Genomic DNA, 19,822 nt, shown 5'->3' on the forward strand with positions numbered 1-19,822 from the left:
ACACAATAAATTATACATATTGTTGTGCAATATGCATAAGAATACAATTATCCTGCCTCATTGTTTAACATATTTAACTAATCTATTATGTATAATGCTTTTTGTTTCATTTTGTTTATTTCTTGGAAAAACCTTTTATGGGCAGTGATGTAGCTCTTACACAGGTATTTTATTTATAATACAATGAATATAACATTTGTATGAAGTGTTATAGTATTCACAGAGCAGTACTGTGAGTTGGATGCGTGTGTGCATATGTTAAATTTGAGGTCAAAGAGATAAGGATGAGACCGCTATACATATCACTCTACAGATTACTTATTTAGACTCAAAGTAGAGAAGAAAACATGCATTAGAGCAACTTTATAACTATTATGTGTCAAGTATGTTACCGTGGGTGAAAAGTGATTCAGACACGAGGAAAGGAGCTCGCCAAATGCGGAGGAGAACGCATATACAGGACCTTTTTTGAAGGGTGCGTTACCATGCTGGATGACCTTATTTGGGGAGGTCACTAATCTATCTTTAAATATCCGTGACAGTGACACAGTGACATCAGATGCTGCTTCATGACCACCTGAAGTGCTTTAACTTTAATTTATATAGAGTACTTGTAGAATATTTATACTGCTAAAGAAACTAAAAAATGACTTCTATTTTTATAACAAATTCTGCCTCCCGGGAAATTGATACGGAGAGGTCTTCTGTCCGATTGTAAGTATTTTAAGATGCTTGTAATATATATACAGTATATATATATATATATATATATATATATATATATATATATATATACTGTATATATACATATATACATATATATATATATATATATATATATATATATATATATATATATATATATATATATATATATATATATATATATATATATATATATATATATATATATATATACATACATATATACTATGGAAGTCAATGGGGTCCATCAACTGTCTGGTTACCAACATTCTTCAAAAAAATGTTAGCACATTCATAAATACAAAATATTGCACAGTAGCAATATGTACACAGTGATATATATATACACAGGTGAAACTCGAAAAATTTGAATATGGTGCAAAAGTTATAATTTTGATGATTATGGCTTACAGCTTTTGAAAACCCCAAATTCAAAATCTCAGAAAATTAGAATATTACCTGAAATCAAAAAAAAAAAAAAAGGATTTTAAATACAGAAATGTCAGCCCTCTGAAAAGTATAATCATGCATATGTATATAGTTATATATACTTAAATATATTAGTTTCACCTTTTAATTTGAATGACTGAAATACACTAACTATTGCATGATATTCTAATTTTTCGAGTTTCACCTATATATACTGTGTATATATATATATATATATATATATATATACATATAGTTATTAAATTTAAATTATATATATATATAAAATTTTATCAAACAGTATTGGTTCTGCAGAATCAGTGTCGGTATTTTCGTTGCCTGCTCAAGTTTTGTATTTTTGAGAGTATTAAGAACGAGTTGACACTGTACTTTCACACTAATAGAAGTGTCCCCTTCAGGTCCAGCTTGGGGATTAAAGGACCGCAGATCAATCCGCAGAAATTCTCCTGTTGTGAGCTAGATGTTCAGTGCCTGGAGTATGGGATTCATGGCATTGTTAGCAGTGTGTTTATGTCTCTGGATCAATGTTCAGGCCTGAATATTTCATAAAGGCTGTCTTCAGGCCACATTCTCAGAATAAGAGGAAATAAAAACAGTCATAAGACAATAACACAGAGAATCAACACCACCCTCCCCTCCCTCCCTCCCCTCATTATCTCTTCACCAGCACATCCTCCAAATAAATGAACCATCATTTACCATCCAATCCTGTACAACAAATGAGACACACTATGAGCCTTTTTAACAATTTATAGTACATTAGCCTCTATGGCTCTGGCTTAATTGTCATTCGGAGATGCTTTTCTGCTCGTTTGTTTTCTGCCTTTTTGATTCCTGTCTTTTTCCAAAAGACTGAGATTTTTATACTCTGAGAAGTCAAGCATTTGTTGAGATATCTTAGCTATTTATAGAAGCTCCTCATTTTTTGATACTAAGTGTACAATTATGTATTTATATCTCCACATGAAATGGACAGGACAAGATCGCAAGACTGGAATACTTGATTCTGATTGGCCAAACATGGCACTCTGTAGTCAAATATGTTTGTATGGTCTCTAAACTGTCCAATTGATTGCCATCCCAACCAGTTACCTACATATGTCTCTTGGAGCACTTTGCCCTGTCTGCTGACATAAAACAATAATTTGAACTGAAATCAATATTTTCTGTTTCGTATTTCATGCTTTGTGTCTAGGGTTATTTTATGAGAATTAACAGAGTGACTGTACATTATCTATTACTCATAATTATTTTTTAAGTACTGAATCACTGACTGTGGCTTTCACACAACTATGTTTTCTATTCACATTTTACTGCAACATTGCACTGGTTCGGCATTTTTTCTTAACAAACGACTTGTACTGCACTAGTTTCCCATATATGCTAGTATAAACTGTAAAATTGTGAAATATTATTACAATTTAAAATAACTAATTTATTCATGTTATGGTAAATCTGAATTTACAGGCAGCCATCACTCCAGTCTTTATATACAAAGGGTGTGTGTGCGTGTAAATGTTTTCTTTACTGTCACTTTTATTCAGCAATGATGTATTAAATTGATTAAAGTTTTAAAAAACAGAACACGACCTTTTGAATGTTAGTCTACACATGACAAAAAACAGATTTCAACAATCTAGAAAGATTACAGTTGATTTAAATAATATAAATCACAGTATGTTTGAAGTTTGACGAGCTGAAAGCAGATTAACTGTAACATTGAACATCTTATACATTAGAGTAAATTAAATGTCGTTTGAGTCTGAGTAAAATATAGTGTCAAATTGATGACTATGACATGATGTAATATTTACTAAATTACTTAAAAAAAATACTGGGTCCCACTTTATATTAAGTGGCTTTAAGTACTATGTACTTACATCAAAAAATAAGTACAATGTATTTATTGTGTTCATGTTGTTGTAAGACACTTTTACTGCTATTGAGATGTGATACGGGTAAGGTTAGGGACAGGTGTGGTGGTATGGATAGGTGTAAGGGTGCGTTAAGGTGTAAGGAAGGGTCAACTGTGTAATTACAAATGTAATTACATAAATTAATTACATCTGAAATTAAATGCTGGTATTTTTAAAATATAAGTACAATGTAAAAACATGTATGTACACAATAAGTCAACTGTATCAAATTATTAATTTCAATGTAAGTACATAGTACTTAACGCCACTTAATATAAAGTGGGACCAAAAACTGTAATACCATCTAATATATATGGCATTACTCTGAAATTCTTATATATTTTAGCTCTTCCTGGATACGGAAATGTTTTAATTGTCGATTAGGCTCTGGAAGGTAATTTGCATCGAGGTCTTGAGTCAATGGGGGAATAACTTTACAATGGCACTAATGGTATATTTTGTATAGCACAGGTTAAATATTACAATCTTACCTCACTGACTTTAATTTCCCCATGTCATCAGCATTTTCATTTCACCTCTGCTTCAGAGGGCTATTAGATGAAGAAACGCAGCTTCAACTTCCTGTCTGGAGCTTAATGAGGGACGGTGATGAAGTGCTACTGGGAAGGATTATGCACTGAAAGAAGCTGATCCTCTTATTTATATTTTAATAATTAAAAGGCCTTAATCATTTCAGATTTATTGTGTTATTGACTGGAGGGATCACTTAGAAGCCAATAAGAGGTAGATGCAGAACAGCTGCTGTGGATTGTTTTTGTGTAAATATATCACAGGATGGTACATATTAACAACAAGCCTTGGCTATATTAAAAAGGTCCATTATTTAAACAATCAACACACACACACCCCTCGAGAAATATGTTCTTTTCCATTGTTGTGCTGTGTCTAGCTGGCTTTAAGCATTTTTTTTTTTGTATTCATAAATAATTAAGTCACACTAAATGTTAATGTTACATCACTCTATTATAATATGATACTATAACAGGGTTCCTACATATTTTCCATTTCTAAATTCCAGACTCAAATTTCAAATCCTCTCTGTACATTTTTCAAACCAATTTTAACATAAATGGTTCACACAGCATTATTTTCAGCACTATATTTGGTCTATAGAACAGTCGTCTGTAATATTTTCAGTTTTTTTAAATGTGGTTTTGTGCATATCATGCACTTACATACAAACTTAAAATGCTTTATAACCTGCATAATGTGCATATATTCACTTATGACACACCAGTTTGATACTGTAAATGTGGTTTGATGTTGCATGATCATCAAATAGCAAAGTACAGTCTGATTTAGATGATTGTTTGCTCTTTACTCTGTTGCTGGTTTCTCTTTGTGAATTTGAAAAGATACTTGCTTATGGTAAAGACAAACAGTTTTGAGTAATGCAAATGTGCGCCTTGAATTCATTCAGTCATGTTTGACAATCACTAAAAGGGTCACTAAACTTTCCAAGAAAACACTTTTTTATGATAAATTTATTTTTTGAAAACGGAATAGGGTTTTTTCCCCATACTTATCCAGACATGGAAATTACTTTTTAAAATCAATATTTTTCCAACCTGTGTAGGAACCCTGCTATATTAATATTTGCACACACGCATATACTGTTTTTAAACATTTTTGGATGTTACAAATTTTAATTAAAATAAATGCTGTTCATCTGAACTTTATATTTGCCAAATAATTCTGAAAAAAGTATTACGTTTTCCACAAAAAAATGTTTTCCACATTGATAATAATAAGAAATGTTATTATACAATAAATAAGCACATTAGAATGATTTCTGAAGGATCATATAGCACTGTTGAATGGAATAATGTCTGCTGAATTCCGTTTTACCATCACAGGAATAAACTACATTTTTAAATATATTATATAGAAAACAGTTGAATGGTAATGTAAGGCAGTGTGTGTGTGTTGAATATATAGTATACAATTATAATAGTAACAGTATTTGCATTGTCTCTATTTCATAGATTGTTTTTGTCTCATATTCCTAGAAACATGAGAGAGACATAAAAGGATAGGGAGTAAAGCAGAGGGAGGGATGGTTATATCTGAAAATGTCATGAGCCGGATTCAAATTTGGGTCCTCTGTGCAAAAACAATGTGCTCTACCATCCAGGTCACTTATCCGACATCCAATTCACATTTTTTCATAGTGCTGTCTGGTTCCATCACATTATTTGTGAACCAGTTATATTTACACTGTGCAATTTTTTGTATTTATGAATGAAGGCTATACCCTTTGTAGGAATTCATATTCCACAGGATTCATTGCCCGAGAACTGACGGGATGGGCCATATACCAAGAAGAACTTGAGCTTGTTTTTCATATGCACATAACTTCACATAACATATAGCCATTTAATGCATAAACACAAGCAAAGAAAATCAAGTCAAGACACAAACTGAGTTTGGAGAGGTTTAGACGAGTGGTGTGACACACATGGAGCTCTGAGACACTTACCACTTGACCATTTTGAGGGTTCTTGTGGGCATACGGAGGACCACGGATATGATTCCACATCTGACCTGACGTCATGGCAAACACCACACACTGAGGAAAAGAAAAAGAGAGGGAGAGAGAGATTTGTTAGGTGAGTTATATGGTGATATGAGAATGACAAACAGAAAGAGTGAACGATAAAGATTGATTACATTCTAGCAGTCTACAAAAAAAAAAAAAAAAAAAAAACCTTCCCTCAAACTGCCATTATAATCAATATGGTGGATAACAAACTTTATCCATCAGAGCAGTAAAGGTCAGCCTTCAGACTTTGGGGAATACATATTAAAAGCCCAAGCTCTACAATTTACAGACAGCACAACACTTTCAATCAAACTTTTATGCAAGACACAGCACATAATTTGGGCCCCAGGTGGTAAAAAGCACAACAAGACTATGCTTTTTTCCCCTTGAGCTGTTGTCTTCTGTTTTTATTGCATCATCCTGGGTTAGATACAATAAATTGGCCTATTTTATGGCTTAAAAACTCTATAAATAATTTTAATCTAGGTTTACTCCATGGTCAGCTGGTTTTATTTTTTTAAAGGACCTTATAAAGAAATAGCAAAAGTGTTGAAGTTGAACGGTTCTAGGGCCAGAGCGAGATGCCCATTGTACTGCTGCCAGGAAATGCACTGTTGTTTGATCTGGCCAGTTTTTAACTGAGAGCATGGCTCCAGCATTTTAATTTGAATTAGGGCTAAATAATCAACATTAGGCACCAGTGCGGCCATGGCCCAGCCAGTCTTGTTGTAGATGAACTCCAAGTTGTTTCTGCGCAGGTAGAGGAGCCCACCGACCAGAGACACCAGCAGAGCCAGAGCGATCGTACCCGAGTAGTTGGGTGGCCGGAACACCCGAATCTAGACAAACAAAACAAAACAAATTTCAACTTTTGACCAACACCTTATATTTAAGAAATAACGACTTGAATGCCAATGCTCCATGAACAATGAATGCTGCAATGAAGTGGAAGCAATGGACTTTCTGTAACAAGTTAAGATGTTAACATGTCAGTGTCAAAGCAGAAGTTTGTGTTTGACACTAGCCGCGTTTCCATTAAAGATTCGCGCAAAACTTTTGCGATTTTTTCTAAATATCGCTAAAAAACTATTGCAAAATGACGGCATTCCCATTAACCGATGTTATGCGACTAAAATGTCCTTTTTTCCTCTCGTGATAAGTCATTCCAAAAATCATGGCAACGGACGTTGGTAAGTTTATATATATATATATCACAGCCACGTACCGCACTAGACATTATTATTATTATTAATGGAAGGAAACGTAGGCGTGTTATCCAAGCATTAATGGCAAGGAAAGACCCTTATACTGTGTCTGTGAGCGGCACATATGAAGTGTTTCTGGGTTTTTCTCACTCATTTCTGCTGAGGTCTTGATTGTGGCATTTCTTTGAGGTTTAGAATCCAGTATTTCTGTCATTCTTTTGTCTTTTATGAATTCAATAAAGAACTCGTCTCGTATTCTGTCCAAACACACCGTGCCTTCTAAGTCAGGTGACCTGTAAATGCGCAAAAACTCTTTCCATTGCATTTTTGAGAAATATCTATTTTTCGAATTGCCTGAAAAACCACCTCATGCAAGCGTAAAAACTTTTTTGCGATAAATGGGAGTTTTTGCGAAATTGATGTGTTTCCATTGAGCGTATTTTCAATTCGCAATTTCAATTTGCGCAATTTGAAGGGTAATGGAAACGTGGCTACTGACATGTTAACATCTTAATTTGTTACAAAGAAGTTTGTGTTTGATAAGGGACCTAGAAATAAAATTAAATACTTATTGATTTATCACACAATTACATCTTTTGATTTATCACACAATTACATCTTTAGAATTCACAACATTTACATCAATTACATCAACATTTTAACAATTCTAACATGGTTTAAAATTGTTCAAATAAAAAAATAAGAAAGAATGATGGATGGATGGATGGATGGATGGATGGATGGATGGATGGATGGATGGATGGATGGATGGATGGATGGATGGATGGATGGATGGATGGATGGATGGATGGATGGATGGATGGATGGATGGATGGATGGATGGATGGATGGATGGATGGATGGATGGATGTTTTCTCAGGAATTGGTAAATGCAAGCCCGTTAAAATAGGGTTTTTAAAAACATGAAAAGAAGATGACAGTATTCTGATACCTGTCGTGTTAAGACAAACAAGAGAAATAATTAAGCAATATCTATAAACCTCACTCCACTTTCAAAATGAAAAAGTAAACCTTAGTTTGGTAAACATATGAAATAAATGAACAAGGCTAAATTCAGGGTTAAAAAGCGTCAAACTGAAAAAAATGAAGAGGAAATTAAAGCCCGGGTTTCATACATTATGGCAATTCAAAGTACTTTACATAGAGACAAATAAAAATAGTCACAAAATAAAAGCAAGGAAAACAGTTATTCAAAAGGCTAAGACCAAGTTATTCTCAAGGCCAACCTTGGTCACCATCATAGTTAAAAACAGTCAATGGTAGTTTGTAAAACTTGAAAAAGTATGTAATTAATTTGTAAATGGCAGTTTTTGAACTGCTTTCAACAGAATTTGTATGTTATAGTCTGAATATCTTCTTACTTTAAATGGAACTTTTCCTGATGAGGAAACTTCATTCAAAACCACTGCATGTGAAGTCACTAACTGTCTGCAGCGAGGCAATTGCCTTAGGTATCAAACAGCCATTGTCTATTGAATTCATTCATTCCTGCAAAGGTTGACGATCCCTCCCTTCCCTCTTGCACTCTTTTCTTCGCCTTAGGCCAAAAGTAGACCCAGAGGGCTAGTAAGTCTAAGACGCATTGGACGCTCAGGATGCTCTATTTATGAGTGTTGTGATGCGAGACCCAGAGGGCTGTAAACACGTTTAGTGCCTGTCGTTCAAGGTCTTAAAGTTCAAAATGTGTACTACAGCTTCTGCTGCTGCCTCCGAATCAGATCAGATTAATCTAACAAAAATGGCCGACTTCATCTATAATTCTGTCTACTCCAGGGGGTGGACGAGCAACGATCCAATGCGCACAGATAGGCCGACAAAGACTGATAGCTAATTTAGCTAATGGTATGGTAATTTAGTAAACAGAGTAATAAAATAAAATAAAATAAAATAGAATAAAATAGTTACGTGTCAGTGTATGTTTGGACTTTCAGTTTGTGTTTTGATTTGTTCCTGTTTTCCTTTGTTCTTTTCCCGCCACTCCTTCGTTTCCATGGTTACTGTCATTTTCAGTTCTATTGTATCACCTGTTTAGTCAATCAACGTCATCTGTATCACCTGTGTTCTGTTAATCAGTGTTATCTGTGTTTGTATTTAAGTTCCGTCTGTTCTGTCAGTCTTCGTCCGATCTCTGTTATATTTAGTGTGTGTTGCTAGGCTACCTGTTCTGCCGTCCTGTGTTTAATTACCAATAAACCTTCGTTTTGGAATTATATCCTCGTCTCCACCTGCCTTCCTGCAACCACCCGTGACAAGTACACAAAGTCTTTCAGTGCCTCTGCAAAAATGTGAAATGGAGTTGACTCAAAGATAATGGGCCTTATTATTTCAACGATCTAAGCACATGATCTAAAGTGGAGGGCGCAATTGCACTTAGGTGTGTCCAAATCCACTTTTGCTAGTTTAACGACGGGAAAAACGGTCGGCGCGCATGGCGCATAGTCTAAAAGGGTTGTCCCTATTCTCTTAATGAGTAATGGGTGTTTTGGGCGTAACGTGAAATAAACCAACCAGAGTCTCATCTCCCATTCCCTTTAAAAGCCAGTTGCGCTCGCACCTTGGCAGATTGCTATTTACATGACAGAATTTGCAAGCGGAAAGACTGAACGCGTCTCCAGAGCACAAGCGGATCTGCTCGTGCGCGAGGTTAATCATCTACTGGACAAGTCGGATTCCACCATATCTTTATGTACACAATATTAATATTTTACATTGTAATCCTTTTATTTTTAATATTTGGCTAGTTTGTGTGCTGCTCCGCGTCCCTGTGTGTGTAATAAGTAGATTGTACACATGTTGTGGACCCGCTTATAGGCACATATTACGAACGCGCTCTTTAAATAACATAAAAAAATCTATTTCAGTTGCCTCAAAATAGCAACGCTCCAACAAAACACCTCGTTTTCAGACCAGCACGCCCATGGGCACATAAATAGGCGCAAATGCATTTGCCATTTAAACAATGTGGAGCAGGACGTGAAAATGATAACTGCGCCGGGCTGAAACTAGCAAAAAATAAAGAAATAAACACTTGCGTCGCGTTTGGTGCTGTATTGCGCCGGGTGTATGATAGGGCCCAATGAGTCCAACTGCATGGAGGGGAGAGCATTACTGACATATGATCTCCATATGAAGCAGCGCTTCTAAATCAGTGCACTGCATTTAAAAAAAGTAGCTTTTCATCAACTGATTTAACTCAGCCCTTCCCTAAAGGTGATATATGTATATACCTTAAGTGACTTATTCAAAAATATTAAAGCTGAGACCGAGGTAGAGTCTTAATAAGGCAACTGAATTAGTGCCAGTGCTCCAAGGCAGTCGTCTGTAAATGCATTAAGGTGCCGGTGATATTTTTCAATGAGAGCTTCTCTGGAGGGAAAATCTATGTTAACATGATGGGGAAATTGATGTTATCTGTCTCCATTTCCTCGAGACCCCATATCTGGCTCTGCCTTCACATAAAATCGCTGCTCGGTTCTACTTCGTAGGCTTTGTGAATCTTTCAGTTTGCACATTTCATCACTGATCTGATTTTTTTTTTCTTTAAGAATTGCATTGACAAAAACCTAGATTTACCAAGCAAGCTGGAAGGAGTTCACTATTCCAAACAGATTCAACAAAGTAAGGATTACAGAAGTCTGTACTGTAATCATTAAAAACACAGAATAAATCCTTTAATCAAAAGAGTGTTTATATTTGTCCTCAAACAGTCTTGTAGAATTATCAGACACATAATTATAGCCTACTTTCAAGCTTTTGGCATCAGTTATGCAATCACTATATTATTATGTATAAAACTGCTAACGTGTCTTGAAAGGTCATAAAGAGGTTGCATTTTCAAGAGACAGGAGGAAAGATGTTACTTATCACTTTTAAAAAGTGTATTGAGATTTATTTCTTCCCATTTTGGCATCTGCAATGTTGCTCATAAAAGCTGCTTCTCAAATGAGTATTAGTCAAACTAATAAATACAAATTAATTTCTTAAAAACAACCATCAGGCAAAAGACACCACACTGTAAACCCAAATAATTTGATCAAAAAAAAGAAAAAAAAAGAAAAAAAGGTAATCAGTTACATCAAAAAAAATTAAGTTAAGCAGAACTGCTAGATTTTTATTTTGTACTCGTATATTTTATTTGCTCTTAACTTGAAATACTTGAGTAAGCTAATACATACATTTAACTTAAAAATATCACATTATCTCAATTTAATTATTTTTAGTAGTGGAAACTTGACTAGGTTTAAATAGCTAATTCAGTAAATGCTAACTTGCTAATTGTTAACACAATGCAATATTTGAAAGAATATTGAGAAAACAAAAGAAACAATATTTGAAAGAAGTCTATTATGCTCACCAAGACTGCATTTTCTAACCAAACAGTACAGTAGTGGAATATTACAACAATTTGAAATAACTGTTTTCTATTTTAATATATTAAAAATATAATTTATTCCTGTGATGGCAAAGCTGAATTTTCAGCATCATCACTCCAGTCTTCAGTATCAAATGATCTAATAACTCTATATTCTAATATGCTGATTCGGTGCTCAAGAAACACTTATAATTATTATCAATGTGGACAACAGCTGTGCTGATATATATATATATATATATATATATTTTTTTTTTTTTTTTTTTTTTGTGGAAATCATGATAACTTTTTCCAGGAAGAAAGTTAAAAAGAACAGCATTTATTTGAAACAGAAATGTGTAACCTTATAAATATCTTTACTGTCATTTTTGATCAATTTAATGCATCTTTGCTGAATAAAAGTATACATACATATATATACATATATATACATATATATACATATACATACATATATATACATATACATACATATACATATATATACATATACACACACACACACATACATATATATATATATATAAAAAGAATGGTAGTGCAGCAGTATATCATACAGTACCTGCACATCAGTACGGTCTGCAATCCACTTGGCCAGCTGCTCAGAGGCAAAGCCAATGCGCTGAAGGTCAAAGGTGTCTGCCCTCTTCGGCTTCCCTTTCGCTGGGAAATGCATGAATGTTGGGGCAGAGTTCATGTTTAGCTGGAAAAGAGAGAGAGAAGAGGAAGAAAAGCAGGACATATGAGAGAGAAGAGGAACAGGAACCATATGAAGGGAGGAGAGGGGAGGGGAATGATGAATTGAAGATAAACAAGAGTACAAAAACATTTATATCTGCTAATAAATCAATAAAGCAGCAGGAACAGTGCGATGCGTATTACAGAGATTTCTTTTAATAAGGAAACAGGAGCAATTGAAGAGCCTCCAGAGGGAGGTAAATTACCCACTACAAGAATGAAGGGCCAGAGAGAGACAGAGAGAGAGAACAACTGGATGAAAAAATAAAATGATAGAGTTAAAAGCAGAGGGTTCTCACAAATATTTGAATGTTTTGACCCAATGCTGTTTCAGCTAAGGATGTGCATGATTACTTGAGTACTCTGATGTGACAGCAGTCATCGATCGCAAAAAAGCACTTCATTCTTAATTTTGTGATTTGTTAGTCTTTTTTAGTGATACCTTGCAGTCAAAATGAGCAGCAATTTGGGTCAAAAGTGATGTACACTTCGAAAAGGATTTCAGGGTGTTCAAACAGGACGTGTTCTTTCTTTCAAAAGCAAGTGGACTGAGTGTAACTCGGTGGAACACAATGGAGGGTGTTGTGAGATGTTTAAATTTTGTGTTACTTTTTTTTTTTTATAACGGTTTTAACATGACGCAGAGCCTATAAATAACACCACATGTGGTGTGATATGTTGAAAAGTTTGTGTAAAAAATGACCCAAAATTCCCATCTCTAGTTCCAACCTTGTATTTTCTTTCTTCTGTGAAACACAAAGGGAAATGTTATTTCTGAGCTGCTCTATTATATAAAACAAATGTGGAAAGTGATTTATAATGGTAAACTCCAAAAAGGACACAAAAAACAGCATATAAGTATCTTAAAAGTAATCCATACGTCTTGTGTGCTATGTTAAACGTTTTCTAAAGCCCCATGGTCAAACTTATTGTGCCATTGTGTAAGCCCGCGCTCAATTGACCCAATGGAGGCATCAGATCAGCGGGTGAAGGTCTCTGCGCATTACTGTCTTTCCTTGCGGCAAAGTAATTTGATTAAATGAAATGCATTTTCTCATATGTAATTACCTCGTTATTTCATCTGACTCAATAAATGAAAAGGTTTTAATGATATCTGTGCATCATTAAATGTGAGCGAATGTTTGACTATTCGTTTTAACTCTTTACTGAAAATAATGCCAGAGTCCGTTAGAATAAAATCAATGGTTACAATTTATTATGTCAGGTTAATATATCACGCCAATTTCATAATCAGTTCAAAGATGATCAATACAAAACATCAAATGCTCTGGAATAAAAGAGAAGAGATGCGAACCCGACATTAGGAAATACATGATGCTGAGAGTCCCGTTTGCCTGGAGACCCACCCTCCTTTGTGTGCCAGTTATCTCTAAACTCTTAAAACCTTATTACTTTTTGTTTTACTTCTTTGGGAATGAGACCTTTGTACCAGTTGCACTGAGACATTTCAAACGATACCAAACATGTGTAATACTGTATGATAATTATTCACATTATAGATTGTTGGGTGAATTTTGGTGGTCTCAGCATGAGGGATGGGGGAAGAGGGGAAGAAATGTAGATTAGGATTGCTTAGGTGAGACTTGCTATTTTCACAAGAGAGAGTTCAAATGTTAATTTCCAGAAAGGTCCTTTGTCTTCTCAAGGAGTGGTCGTATCTCAACCAGTTCTTTCAGTTTCTCCAGCTTACAATTGTATCCACTGGCGTTCCTATTTTTATTATTCGGTTTCTTCTTCTGCTCTTGAGTCTATGGGCTGGAACAGCTTATGGAAAAGTTATGAAATTTGTCACACAGATAGAAGACAGTCTGAACATTAACCACAGCAATTTTGGAGTTTCTAATTCTATTCCTCCAGCGCCACCAAATCTCCAAATTTCATTTATGTTTATGCTAATAACTTTTGAACCATAAGGGCTAGAAACAAAATGAATTTTTACTCTTCCGCCATTTTGAATTTTCCGAAAAACATACTTTTTCGAACTCCTCCTAGGCCGTTTCACAAAAATGTAATCAGATCATCTTCAGGCCATGCCGACAAAAAGGAATTTAAGTTGATTTGTCAAACCGTTCTCCAATAACGCGCAAAAGAATTCAGCAAATAGAATGCCAAAATGGATTTGAGACTGTGTGCGTTATGAAAACCATGACCTGAGGGTACCTGCACAGTTTCAGTGCTGTGCCACCTAGGGGTCAGGTGATATGAAAAATGGCTTTTTTTCTTATAACTTCTTTGCCAAAAATGATAAAACTGGTGTCTTTAGATTCAACGCAGCATGTCAAACAATACCCAATTTTTCCACATCGGCCATTTTTTATTTTGTCGTAAAATGCTATATTTTACGAACTCATTGGGGATCATTACGAAACTCTCTATGTGTCTTCGACACCATGCCCTGACAGTACTAAAAAAGTTTAGGAGCCAAAAGTTATAATTAAATTTCCAAAACTGCTAATAACTTTTGATTAAATTAGCCTGTTGAAATTAAACTAGTCTTAATAGATTCCTTGGCTCATCCCGAGTAAAAAGCTAATTTTGCCATAGTCGGCTGAGCTTCCTGTTCGCCATTTAGATTTTTTTTTTTTAAACTACTAGTGTTGGTCCGATTTTCACCAAATTCGAGTCAGATCATCTTCCAGACCAGGCTGGAAAAAAAAAAAGTTCTGGATTTTGGATCGATAGACGAAACCGTTTTCTTGTACCGCATCAACAAATTTGAAGGCATGATACCAAAACGATTCTGAGGCTGTGTCTTTGCAAAGCTTTGGCATATTTACACCAAACATCGCATGTGTCATTGTGACCACACCACATAATTTTGGTCACAGTGTCACCTATTGGTCAATAGTGATAAACCATTAAAGGGCACCTATTATGCCCCTTTTTAGAAGATGTAATATTGGTCTTGGGTGTCCCCAGAATGTATTTGTAAAGTTTCAGCACAAAATACCCCACAGTTAATTTATTATAACCATTTGAAAATGTCATTTTTGGGGCCTGTTTTAAAAAGAGCTGTTTTGGCGTCTACCACTTTAAATGTAAATGAGCTGCATATCCCCGCCCTGCTGGACCTAGATGATGAAGAGACTCCGGCACAGAATAAACACGAATGAAAATGGACTAAACGTCTCGGAATGGTTATTTGATACATTTATGTACTTACAAAGTTTTAGTCGCGTCCCCTTTGCCATTATGGATGTGCAACACACACACACACACGAACTGTGATAACGTTCGCGCAATTTTTTTAAACTACACACACACACACACTACTGTGATAACGTTTGCTAAGTACAAACGATTTATTTATTTATTTCTTAAGGGGAGGGAGATAGACGTTTATATAGCATACTGTCAATGGAGATAGAGCAGACCTTAATTTATTTACATTTGTAAATGCTGCAAAAAAATGCCTACGTGACATAAAACTGTGACGTTGTTTGTTGAGACATCCTATGACAACGACAATAAATAGCTTTAGACGCATTTGTTTTTGAACTGGCTGACATCGATTGAAATGACTATTTGCTCAAAAATCATAAAATACACTTACTTCTTCTGGAGGTGACGTTGGATCGCGAACAGTAGGCAACGATCCACACTTGAGGATTAACTTTGACCCTCGTTCACTAAACAGTCAGTCAGAAAATGATTCTTGTATTTAGGAAGTTTAAGTGGTGCCTTTTCTTCATAAATAAAATCCATCTGCTGTGTTTTCAGTGGCTCTGATGTCAGTGAAGACTACTATGTCCATTCTTACATCCCACAACAGAACACCTACACTTCTTAGGAGACATTACCGGCTGTTGTTGAAAACAATGGAGGATGCAGATCACCGAGGGCGGGGTCTATGCCAAAACCAGATGTCAATCAAATCACGTCGGTGGGGCTTAGCTCATTTCTACGTCACAATGAGGAAAATCTAGAACAGGGTGTTCTGAGACAGTGCTTATGATTTATTGAGATAGTAAAAAAACTACTGGGTGGATTTTTATCATTCTAGGGTGGTTTTGCTCACACATTGCCAACACACATTTATGTTAAAACACCATGTAAAAGTGAATTTTGCATAATAGGTGCCCTTTAAATCACATTATTAGTGACTGTATATGATTTTTCAACCATTTTGCCTAAAATGATCTTGATATATCTTTAATTGATCATTGACGCAGTTGGTCTGATGATCCCAGCCATGATAGCATGACTTATCATGCCTTCTTGTTTGTGTTTGGCCCCTTAATTGCGTTTTTTTTTTTTTTTTTTACTAAGATCAGTAAACTTAAATTTTGCAATATGGCTTTAATTTTGAATAGTTTCTCACACTACGCTATTATTTGGGCTTAGAAATAATATTGTGCATGAGTCATATGGATGGCTTTTTTTTTTTCAAATGTTTTTGAAAGAAGTCCTTACTCTCATCAACCAATTTCTATTTTAATATATATTTTTTAAATGTAATTAATTTCAGTGAAGGTATAGCTGAATTTTTAGCAGCCATTACTCCAGTTGTCAGTGTCACATGATCCTTAAGAAAACATTCTTACATGCAGATTTGGTGCTCAAGAAACATTTTTTAATGTTGAAAACAGTTTTTGCTGCATAATATAGGAATATAGGAATGAGTCATGGGCTTAGAAGGCATATATAGTGCATGAGTCATATTTATATGTGCTTTCTGGAGCTTTGCAGTGTCACCATCCATCTTCGTTGAATGGAAAAGTGCAGCTGGGCATTCTTCCTCTCTTCCTATCTTATTTTATGCATGACAGTGATTTTTTTTTTATCCTTCTCATTAAAGAACACAGAATAAATCTACCTAAGTGATATTCATGTAATTACATATAATTTCAAACATGGGGAGCAATCATGTAATCGCTGATGATGAAATAGTCTCTTAAAAACATTGGGGAACGTTATTAACCAGCACCTCTAACACACATCTGTTTATTAGCATACTAATGGACTGACTAATAATGCTGTCCCCATGCTGGATGAAAACACATCAAATCAACATTAACCCACATGTCCTCCAAGAAATGGGTTTAGTGCGGGTGAACAGAAGCCATTGCAGTTTTCCAGAATGCATAGTTTGCCACACTAGAATTATTTATTTAGCATAGGAAAATTATTTCGGACCTCATAACGGATATGGGTAAATTGGTATGACATTACCTCGAGGACTGAATAATAAATTATATTAAATTTAAAATATTAAAAGTATACCACATATTCATGTTTCTCCACTAAAGGGACTGGAATTTTCAATTGTGTAACAACTAGTTTTGTAGTTAATGCATTTATGTACAGTCACTTACAGTTACAATACCAGCCACTCTTATAAATGTGAAAACCTCACCATTACACTAGCGCTGTGTGATATCTGATCTGGTAACTGTAACCCAAAGGCTTAAATCCTAGATTTGTGATTATTCCAAACAAAGCATTATGTAAACTAGGTTATACACTAAGAAATCAGAAAGCTCATTTGAGTCTTGTCCACTATACTTTCCTGAGGGCTTGATGTCTTTATGAGCTTGAGCAATTTGTTTTACTAGAATGCATAAGGCTTTTGATGAACCCAAATAAGAGAGACTCCACAGAGGAAACAACAGCAAGTCAGTCTAATTGATGACTATTACCCTAGATACAGCTGTGCAGACATCTATAGGCGCAAGGAAATGTCAGTTTATGATAAAGCTTCGTTCACAACCTTACTCTCTTTAGTGTGCAAATTGCAGTAGAATAGCTACGTATCAGCGTGTGTTAAATTAATGTGCATGTTCTGTGTCATAAAGATTTTCTTCTCTATAATTTGCTTCTGAGAAGTGTGACATTTCATTACATGGAAAATAGACGGGGAGCTATTTTCCATTTGATTGTTCTTGCTGCTTTTTAAAATGTAATTCCTGAAGTTGTCAGGCTCTGACAAATTAGAAGTTGAGACCATTTGAGCATACATGTGAAAGATCAGATCTATGCATAGCCAGAAGAATGGAACAAAGAGTAAATGTGGTCAGGAAACGCTTGTCTTTTGTGAGCTTGGTTTAATTTGATTTAAATTATACACCTATTTTGTAAGGTTATTATTAAATAATTACCATGAACAAAGTCATCAACTCTTTTGACCAAGGATTTCATTATGACATTTTTATTACTCTTAAAGTGACAGCAGCCTAATATACCTGCTGCAGTCTGTCATTAATTACAATCAAACAACAAATGACAAAGGAAAATCACTCACTGATCTTGACTAAATAACTTGAGTAGCTTTAATTAGGATCAATCTATATTTATTGTGTACAGTAAGACTATTATATACTGTTATTTTACATTTGACTAATCAATTTTTGTTGTAGGCTATTATTACTTATCTGAATACCACTGTTAGTACCTGTAGTACATCTTCCTGAAAAAAACTTAAAACTGTTAATTTAATTTGTTTTCATTCTATTTATTTGTCAGCTTTGTTTGTAATTAGTTTCTTTGTTCTTATTGTATTGCTGACTTTTTACTTGTCTTATGTAACCATTTTGAGGAGCTTTATCTGACATTAGTTTTAATACACAAGTATTAGTTTTTGCTGAAGTATCAGTAATTGTGAAATATCGTGAAATTTGATATTATTGCCACCAAAAAATGTGTTAAATAATTGTGATTTCAATACTGAACAGAAATAATCATGATTATGATATTTGCCATAAATCAAGCAGCCCTAGATTCCATTATTTTTTTACTACTACTACTAGTACTACTACTACGTTTTAATTGTATTAATACATTTTAATTAAATTTTTTTTTGTATTAGTATTATACATTAGGCCTGTTTCAGAAGAACCATAATTTGTACCAAATAGCAACTGTTAAAATTAGTACATTTTAAAATTTTAACTTAAAATTTCTAATCAAGACATGTTTTTCCACAAATCGTAATATATATATATATATAATTTAAGTAATTAATCTGCATGTAACAATATATAAATAATACAACCCCAAATCAGAAAAAGTTGGGACACTGTACAAATTGTGAATAAAAACAGAAAGCAATGATGTGGAAGTTTCAAATTTCAATATTTTATTCAAAATACAACATAGATGACATATCAAATGTTTAAACTGAGAAAATGTATCATTTTAAGGGAAAAATAAGTTGATTTTAAATTTCATGGCATCAACACATCTCAAAAAAGTTGGGACAAGGCCATGTTTACCACTGTGTGGCATCCCCTCTTCTTTTTATAACAGTCTGCAAACGTCTGGGGACTGAGGAGACACGTTGCTCAGGTTTGTTGTCCCATTCTTGTCTAATACAGGCTTCTAGTTGCTCAACTGTCTTAGGTCTTCTTTGTTGCATCTTCCTCTTTATGATGCACCAAATGTTTTCTATGGGTGAAAGATCTGGACTGCAGGCTGGCCATTTCAGTACCCGGATCCTTCTTCTACGCAGCCATGATATTGTAATTGATGCAGTATGTGGTCTGGCATTGTCATGTTGGAAAATGCAAGGTCTTCCCTGAAAGAGACGACGTCTGGATGGGAGCATATGTTGTTCTAGAACTTGGATATACCTTTCAGCATTGATGGTGCCTTTCCAGATGTGTAAGCTGCCCATGCCACACGCACTCATGCAACCCCATACCATCAGAGATGCAGGCTTCTGAACTGAGCGCTGATAACAACTTGGGTTGTCCTTGTCCTCTTTAGTCTGGATGACATGGCGTCCCAGTTTTCCAAAAAGAACTTCAAATTTTGATTCGTCTGACCACAGAACAGTTTTCCACTTTGCCACAGTCCATTTTTAATGAGCCTTGGCCCAGAGAAAACGCCTGCG

The 19,822-nt window shown here is 34.9% G+C and overlaps 1 protein-coding gene across 3 annotated transcripts in view; it reads right to left on the bottom strand.

The window, feature by feature from the left end:
• tusc3 (tumor suppressor candidate 3) overlaps positions 1–19,822 on the bottom strand; it is a 100,597-nt gene that overhangs the window by 37,582 nt on the left and 43,193 nt on the right. For all 3 annotated transcript variants that reach the window (XM_079898780.1, XM_079898778.1, XM_079898779.1), the window contains exons 4-6: positions 11,795–11,935; positions 6,333–6,473; positions 5,572–5,661 (exon numbers count right to left, since the gene is read on the bottom strand). In XM_079898780.1, the coding sequence (XP_079754906.1) occupies positions 5,572–5,661; positions 6,333–6,473; positions 11,795–11,935 (372 nt within the window). The remainder of the gene's footprint in view (positions 1–5,571; positions 5,662–6,332; positions 6,474–11,794; positions 11,936–19,822) is intronic.

This window comes from Squalius cephalus, assembly GCF_949319135.1.
Source record: "Squalius cephalus genome assembly, chromosome: 2".
NCBI classification, from domain to species: Eukaryota; Metazoa; Chordata; class Actinopteri; order Cypriniformes; family Leuciscidae; genus Squalius; species Squalius cephalus.